The 9,130-nt window shown below is 37.9% G+C and overlaps 1 protein-coding gene across 1 annotated transcript; it reads left to right on the top strand.

The window, feature by feature from the left end:
* Positions 1-282: 282 nt before the first annotated feature.
* LOC128642681 (olfactory receptor 10C1-like) lies at positions 283-1,215 on the top strand. Its single transcript, XM_053695462.1, has one exon. It carries the CDS (start codon positions 283-285, stop codon positions 1,213-1,215), a length of 933 nt encoding a protein of 310 aa, XP_053551437.1.
* The last annotated feature ends 7,915 nt before the right edge of the window (positions 1,216-9,130 follow it).

Genomic DNA, 9,130 nt, shown 5'->3' with positions numbered 1-9,130 from the left:
AACATGCTTAAATAGTGTGCTTTCATTTTTTAAGTTTAACAATCTTCTACAGCTATTAACTAATGCATAGGCAATAAATATGAACACCTGGAAAGTATCTCACTATAATACTTTGATAAATGTTATTGCTTCTTCTTTTTTTCACTTAGAAGTCTCTCCTCTTTCCAAACAAAATGGCCTGGCACAACAATTAAGCAAAATGCTCTCAAAAGTCTCCTTCCTAATCAAAATGAAGTTTATTTCAGTTCATAATCAAATAAAACTTTGCAAATATTGGGAACTATGTGTAACCACACTGGAGTAACTTACTTTATTATTCTTGGTTTCTCTGCGTTCACAGATGTTTGGCTTCCATTTTTTATTCTTGCCCTTTTCATTTACTTGTTTACCTTGTTGGGTAACTGTACAGTTGTAAATATTGTGTACTTGGACCCTTTACTCCACTCGCCCATGTATTTCTTTCTGTGCAATTTGTCAATCATGGAGATTATCTATTCATCTGTCACTCTGCCTAAAATGCTAAGGAACCTTATTTTAGAGGACAAGAGAATATCGTTTATTGGCTGTGCCATTCAAATGTTCTTCTTTTTGGCTTTGGGAACCACTGAATGTCTTCTTTTGGCCATTATGGCATATGACCGCTTTACAGCCATCTGCAAACCACTGCATTACAGTTTGATTATGAGTCGCCAGAATTGCTGTCAGCTATCTACTTGGTGTTGGTGCTCTGGTCTTCTGCTCTCCATGGGTCAGACAGCCTTCATCTTCACTCTACCATTTTGTGGTCCTAATGTAATTGACCATTTCTTTTGTGACATTCCTCCGGTTCTGAAGCTAGCATGCACTGACACCTACTTCAATGAGGTGGCCATTTTCAGTGTCTGTGTTATCATACTGCTTGTGCCATTTGTACTTATCCTTTGTTCTTATACACAAATAATTCATACCTTACTCAAGATGAGATCTGTGGAAAATACAGGGAAGGCATATTCCACCTGCGTATCTCACTTGACTTCAGTCACGCTGTTCTATGGTACAGCATCCTTCATGTACTTGCGTCCCCGAGCTCTTTACTCTCTCCATACCGATCGATTTCTGTCTCTGTTTTACAGTATGGTAACACCGATGCTGAACCCACTTATTTATAGTTTGAGAAACAAGGAGGTGAAAACATCACTATCAAAGTTCCTCAAAGGACATCTTTGTCATAAATAATAATCAAAGGTTGACATTGCAATAGCATCAGTATGTATGTTGGCTATAGTTGACTAAAGATCTATGGTGGCTTCTTAAATATCCTTATCCTGGACATTACTCAGTTTGGCACTGAGGTTTGGACACATGCTAAGATGAAGGAGAGGTGTGAAAAGGCAGGAGGATATATGTTTTTTTTTTGTGGATGTCAGTATTGTTAATCATTATAACTATTTGATTTTTTTTAATTATTATTATTGATTATATAATAACTAACATTTGTTCTCCAAGTCTGTTAATCACCTGCTTTCCTTGTTCTAAGGTCAAGAAATGGGTAACATTTTGTCCCTATATTTATGTGCTTAAGAAAGTGCTTTTCCTGAATAAAAACTGCCTACTGATGTGGCTGAATTAAATTTGAACTAGAGGGTTAAAGTTTGGAACCATGCAACAGAGAAGATTAGAAATCTAATGTACATTTAAGGGACTTTCATGATTCAGATAGAGCATACAATTCTAAACAACTTTCCAATTGACTTCTATTTACAAATTTGCTTAATTATCTAGATATCCTCTATTGAAGAAGCAGCAATGCAGTACTGGGAGTTAGCTAAAAACAAGAGGCATATATGTGCAGTCGCCATTCAGCAGCTAGCTCCCACCTCCTGAACCTATCTAGATATGCTTTTCCACAAAGAAAAAAATTTAAAATCGTGTGCTCTGTTTGAATCATGAAAGATGCATTTGCGGTTTCATGTCCCTTTAACCCATTAGTGACCAGACCAGTTTTCGATTTTCTTACGGTTAAGGACCAAGGCTGTTTTTATATTTCTGCGGTGTTTGTGTTTAGCTGTAATTTTCCTCTTACTCATTTACTGTACCCACACATATTATATACCGTTTTTCTCGCCATTAAATGGACTTTCTAAAGATACCATTATTTTCATCATATATTATAATTTACTATAAATAAAGTATAAAATATATAAAAAAAAATGAAAAAAAACACACTTTTTCTAAATTTGACCCCCAAAATCTGTTACGCACCTACAACCACCAAAAAACACCCATGCTAAATAGTTTCTAAATTTTGTCCTGAGTTTAGAAATACCCAATGTTTACATGTTCTTTGCTTTTTTTGCAAGTTATAAGGCATTAAGTACAAGTAGCACTTTGCTATTTCCAAACCATTTGTTTTTTAAAATTAGCGATAGTTACATTGTAACACTGATATCTGTCAGGAATCCCTGAATAACCCTTCACATGTATATATTTTTTTTTAGTAGACAAAGTATTGATCTAGGCTCATTTCATGCCACCATTTCACCGCCAATTGCGATCAAATAAAAAAATGGTTAACTTTTTCACAAACTATCGCCTAGATTACGAGTTTTGTCGGTAAAAACTTGCGGGGCTAACAAGGCTTTTTTTTCCAGCGATACCTTAAGCCAACGCTGGTATTACGAGTTTTCTGAATGGCTGCGTTAGCCTCAGAAAAGTGTTCTTTGAGCAAATTTAGCTCCACTTCAACCCTCAATACCAGCGTTGCTTACGGTAGCGGTAAGCTGGCTAAACGTGCTCGTGCACAATTTCCCCATAGGATACAATGGGGCTGAGCTGGCTGAAAAAAAACCTAACACCTGCAAAAAAGCAGCGTCCAGCTCCTAACGCAGCCCCATTGTTTCCTATGGGGAAACACTTTCTAAGTCTACACCTAACACCCTAACATGAACCCTGAGTCTAAACACCCCTAATATTACACTTATTAACCCCTAATCTGCTACCACCGCTATCGCTGACACCTGCATTATACTATTAACCCCTAATCTGCCTCTCCGGACACCGCTGACACCTACATTATTCCTTTGAACCCCTAATCTGCTGCCCCCAACATCGCCGACACCTATATTAAATGTATTAACCCCTAATCTGCCCCCCCCAACGTCGCTGCAACCTACCTACACTTATTAACCCCTAATCTGCCGACCGGACATCGCCGCCACTATAATAAATGTATTAACCCCTAAACCGCCGCACTCCCGCCTCGCAAACACTATAATAAATTTTATTAACCCCTAATCTGCCCTCCCTAACATCGCTGCAACCTACCTACAATTATTAACCCCTAATCTCCCGCCCCCAACGCCGCCGCTACTATTATAAAGTTATTAACCCCTAAACCTAACCCTAACCCTAACACCCCCTTAAGTTAAATATAATTTAAATTAAACTAAATAAATTTACTATAATTAAATAAATTATTCCTATTTAAAACTAAATACTTACCTATAAAATAAACCATAAGATAGATACAATATAACTAATAGTTACATTGTAGCTATTTTAGGATTTATTTTTATTTTACAGGCAACTTTGTATTTATTTTAACTGGGTACAATAGCTATTAAAGAGTTAATAACTATTTAATAGCTACCTAGTTAAAATAATTACAAAATTACCTGTAAAATAAATCCTAACCTAAGTTACAAATACACCTAACACTACACTATCAATAAATTAATTAAATAAATGAAATACAATTTTCTAAAATAAAATACAATTAAATACACTAAACTATATTACAAAAACAAACAAACACTAAATTACAAAAAATATTACAATAATTTTAACCTAATTACACCTAATCTAAGCCCCCTAATAAAATAAAAAAGCCCCCCCCAAAAATAAAATTCCCTACCCTATACTAAATTACAAAAGTAATCAGCTCTATTACCAGCCCTTAAAAGGGCTTTTTACGGGGCATTGCCCCAAAGTAATCAGTTCTTTTACCTGTAAAATAAAAGAAATACAATACCCTACAACATTACAACCCACCACCCACACACCCCTACTCTAAAACCCACCCGATCCCCCCTTAAAAAAGCCTAACACTACTCCATTGAAGATCACCCTACCTTGAGCCGTGTTCACCCAGCCGGGCACCGATGGACAAGAATAGGACATCCAGAGTGGCAGAAGTTTTCATCCGATCGGGGCAGAAGAGGTCCTCCATCCAGCAGAAATCTTCATCCAAGCGGCATCTTCTATCTTCATCCTTCCGGAGCTGAGCGGAGCCATCTTCTATCCATCCGACGTGGAGCCATCCTCTTCAATCGAAGTCCTAATGAAGAATGAAGGTTCCTTTAAATGACGTCGTCCAAGATGGCGTCCCTCGAATTCCGATTGGCTGATAGGATTCTATCAGCCAATCGGAATTAAGGTAGGAAAAATCTGATTGGCTGATGTAATCAGCCAATCGGATTGAAGTTCAGTCCGATTGGCTCATTGGATCAGCCAATAGAATGGACCTCGCATTCTATTGGCTGATCCAATGAGCCAATCGGTTTGAACTTCAATCCGATTGGCTAATTACATCAGCCAATCTGATTTTTCATACCTTAATTCTGATTGGCTGATAGAATCCTATCAGCCAATCGGAATTCGAGGGACGCCATCTTGGATGATGTCATTTAAAGGAACCTTCATTCTTCATTAGGACTTCGATTGAAGAGGATGGCTCCGCGTCGGATGGATAGAAGATGGCTCCGCTCCGGAAGGATGAAGATAGAAGATGCCGCTTGGATGAAGACTTCTGCGTGATGGAGGACCTCTTCTGCCCTGATCGGATGAAGACTTCTGCCGCTCCGGATGTCCTATTCTTGTCCATTGGTGCCTGGCTGGGTGAACACGGCTCAAGGTAGGGTGATCTTTAATGGGGTAGTGTTAGGTTTTTTTAAGGGGGGATCGGGTGGGTTTTAGAGTAGGGGTGTGTGGGTGGTGGGTTGTAATGTTGGGGGGGGAATTGTATTTCTTTTATTTTACAGGTAAAAGAGCTGATTACTTTGGGGCAATGCCCAGAAAAAAGCCCTTTTAAGGGCTGGTAATAGAGCTGATTACTTTTGTAATTTAGTATAGGGTAGGTAATTTTATTTTTTGGGGGGGCTTTTTTATTTTATTAGGGGACTTAAATTAGGTGTAATTAGATTAAATTCTTGTAATATTTTTTATTTTTTGTAATTTAGTGTTTTTATTTTTTGTAATATAGTTTAGTGTATTTAATTGTATTTTATTTTAGAAAATTGTATTTAATTTATTTAATTAATTTATTGATAGTGTAGTGTTAGGTGTATTTGTAACTTAGGTTAGGATTTATTTTACAGGTAATTTTGTAATTATTTTAACTAGGTAGCTATTAAATAGTTATTAACTATTTAATAGCTATTGTACCTAGTTAAAATAAATACAATGTTGCCGGTAAAATAAAAATAAATCCTAAAATAGCTACAATGTAACTATTAGTTATATTGTATCTATATTATGGTTTATTTTATAGGTATTTAGTTTTAAATAGGAATAATTTATTTAATTATAGTAAATTTATTTAGTTTAATTTAAATTATATTTAACTTAGGGGGGTGTTAGGGTTAGGTTTAGGGGTTAATAACTTTATTATAGTAACGGCGAGGTTGGGGGCAGGAGATTAGGGGTTAATAATTGTAGGTAGGTTGTGGCGATGTTAGGGAGGGCAGATTAGGGGTTAATAAAATTTATTATAGTGTTTGCGAGGTGGGAGTGCGGCAGTTTAGGGGTTAATACATTTATTATAGTGGCGGCGATGTCCGGTCGGCAGATTAGGGGTTAATAAGTTTAGGTAGGTGGCAGTGATGTTGGGGGGGCAGATTAGGGGTTAATAAATTTAATATAGGTGTCGGCGATGTTAGGGACAGCAGATTAGGGGTTCATAGGGATAATGTAGGTGGCGGCGGTGTCCGGTTGGCAGATTAGGGGTTAAATCATTTTATTATAGTGTTTGCGATGTGGGGGGGGGGCTCGGTTTAGGGGTTAATAGGTAGTTTATGGGTGTTAGTGTATTTTGTAGCACTGTAGTTAAGAGCTTTATGTTCCGGCGTTAGCCCATAAAACTCTTAACTACTGAGTTTTAAATGCGGTTGGAGTCTTGGAGGTAGAGGCTCTACTGCTCACTTTCTCCAAGACTCGTAATACCAGCGTTAGGCAAATCCCATTAAAAAGATAGGATATGCAATTGACGTAAGGGGATTTGTGGTAGCCTCGAGTGGCGGAAGAAAAGTGAGCGGTGAGCCTCTACCTTTCAGACTCGTAATACCAGCATTAGGTAAAAAGCAGTGTTGGGACCTCTCAACGCTGCTTTTTAAGGCTAACGTAAAACTCGTAATCTAGGCGTATATGTTTCTCACTGAAATTATTTACAAACAGCTTGTACAATTATGGAACAAATGGTTGTAAATGCTTCTCTGGGATCACCTTTGTTTAAAAATAGCAAACATATATGGCTTTGGCGTTGATTTTTGGTAATTAGAAGGCCGCTAAATGACGCTACGCACCACACTTGTATTATGCCCAGCAATGAAGGGGTTAATTAGGTAGCTTGTAGGGTTAATTCTTTTTTTAGTGTAGAGATCAGCCTCCCTGACACATCCTACCCCTGATCCCTCCCTGACCCTTCTCAAACAGCTCTCTTCCCTCCCCCATCCCCCAATGATCACCCCCATCTTAAGTACTGGCAGAAAGTCTGCCAGTAAAAAAATGTTTTGTTTTTTTTTTAAATATTTTTTTATTATATATTTTCTGCAGTGTAGGATCACCCCTTACCACCCAAACTCCCTGAGCCCCCCCAACACAACTCTCTAACCCTCCCCCTCTACCTATTTGCTGCCATGTTTGCTCTAAATTATTGTATTTTTAGAAAAAAAAACACACACACACACTTTTTTCCATAGTGTAGCTGCCCCCCTCATTAGCAAATCCCTGTCCCAGATACCTTTCCAGACATGGATCCCACATAGGATCCCCCTCCTTCCTCCTTCCCACTCACTGCCGTGATGTAGTGTGGTGTAGCGGTCCCACCCACTCCTGCCCCCCTTCACGACCCCTTCCCACCCTCCCTCCTCCTCCAGCAATAGGCCGCTCACCCACCTCCCTCCAAGCCCTCCCACGCCACCAACGATCAGCACCATCACTGGCCGATGCAGAGAGGGCCACAGAGTGGGTTGTTTAGAAAAGGGTATTGCACGATGCCTCAATATTTAGGCATCGCTGCACTACTTTGAAACGGCTGGAAGCGATGATGATTGCTTCCAGCACTTGACACCCCAGGCACGTCCTTGGTCATTAACGACCGTTTTTTTTAGGACGTACCTGGTATTTCCTTGGTTGTTACGGGGTTAAATGGTCTGTTGCAACGTAGAATAAACTTTTATAGGAAACTATAGCTAATGGCATAAAGTAATTTTATAAAAACAATAAATGCCTAATTTGAAATGTCAATTACAGTAGTAATGTCCCATTTATTATAATGTAGGTGGCCAAGTTTCCCAGGCAGGGAACCTATTTGCCAGCATTTACTGGAGTGAGGCAGCACCTGCTTCTGAAATTTATGAGCAGTAAACTGTGCATTCCTGCACCCTGCACTTGCACAACCAATAGCACAACAAGGTAGTGAAGTAGTTAGGAAGCAGTGGTTTAAAGATTGCTTACAATTGCAGGATCACTCTGAAGCTACATTTGTTACTTTATATAAGAAGCTGTTCAAGTATGATGCATTTGTTGTTGACAATATCTTCTGAGAAATTTTAAAACATTTGTGACTGCCATATTGTGTCAAAACAAATAAGTGGAGTGACTGAGAAATCTTCTGAGAAATGGGTCAGTGAGGATATAGACACTACAGCAATATGGTAAAACACATAAGTGAGTTGAAATTGTTTAAATTTGGAAGGCACTACTTTTTTAATTTTGTTCTATAAGGGATACTGCCACTTTAAATAATACTCAAGCCTTTATTATTACTATATTTTGGGTGCTATATATCAAATTCATACATTTACTAATTCAGTTTAGAGAACTGAGAAAAGAGATACTTATAAGCACTCTATTTCATCCCCAATTTTATTTGGTGCGTGGGTCACAACTAATTAAAAAATTAAACTTTATTAGAAAAAAAATTTAAATGTGGGTTGATTAAAAACATAGTCCAAAAAAACGTAAACCCGGTCTTAAAGGGACAGTATACACTCATTTTCATATAACTGCATGTAATAGACACTACTATAAAGAATAAGATGCACAGATACCGATATAAAAATCCAGTATAAAACTGTTTAAAAACTTACTTAGAAGCTGTCAGTTTGGCTCTATTGAAAAGGCAGCTGGAAAGCCCACTGCAAGTGGGAAATAAGACACTCCCCCCTCCCCCTTCTTTTGCATATGAAAAGACCATTTACACAAGCAGGAGCAAGCTGGAGAAGGTAGCTGACAGTATTCACATACAACTTTGGGGCTTAGTTAGGAGTCTGAAAATCAGAGCAATGTTATTAAAAAATAAGCAAAACTATACATTTTTTTAAAAAAAAACCTTTATGGGCTATATAAATAGATCATCTACAAAACATTTATGCAAAGAAAAAATGAGTGTATAATGTCCCTTTAAGGGGTCGCTATAAACAATAAGAGTATCAACAATAAATTCTGTCAGACACACTTACAAATAATATAATAATAATAATAAAGTATAATGTATAAAATCCACCCTTCAGTGGTTACTAAAAGAGTCCCAAAAATTCATTTCTTTCTAATGACATGATGAGTCCACGGATCATCTAATTACTATTGGGAATATCACTCCTGCCCAGCAGGAGGCGGCAAAGAGCGCCACAGCAAAGATGTTAAATATCACCTCCCTTCCCTCCAACCCCAGTCATTCTCTTTGCCTATGCTTGAGTAAGGAAGTGGTAAAGTTAGGTGTCTGAGAAGATTCTTCAATCAAGATTTTTTTATTTTTTTTTGCAGTACAGGTATGTGCTGTTTTTCCTCTAGGGTGTAGTTATAGTCCATTTCAGTCTCTTCAGTAGAGCATTGGTGGCTTTTAAGCAAAGGGAACTTGTGGGACATAATTCTC

This window comes from Bombina bombina, chromosome 12 (assembly GCF_027579735.1).
Source record: "Bombina bombina isolate aBomBom1 chromosome 12, aBomBom1.pri, whole genome shotgun sequence".
Classification (NCBI taxonomy): Eukaryota; Metazoa; Chordata; class Amphibia; order Anura; family Bombinatoridae; genus Bombina; species Bombina bombina.
This window is presented reverse-complemented; position numbering and strand designations above follow the sequence as displayed.

Coding starts and splice junctions, on each gene's coding strand:
- LOC128642681 (XM_053695462.1), top strand. CDS start 283: ATGTGTAACCACACTGGAGTAACTTACTTTATTATTCTTGGTTTCTCT.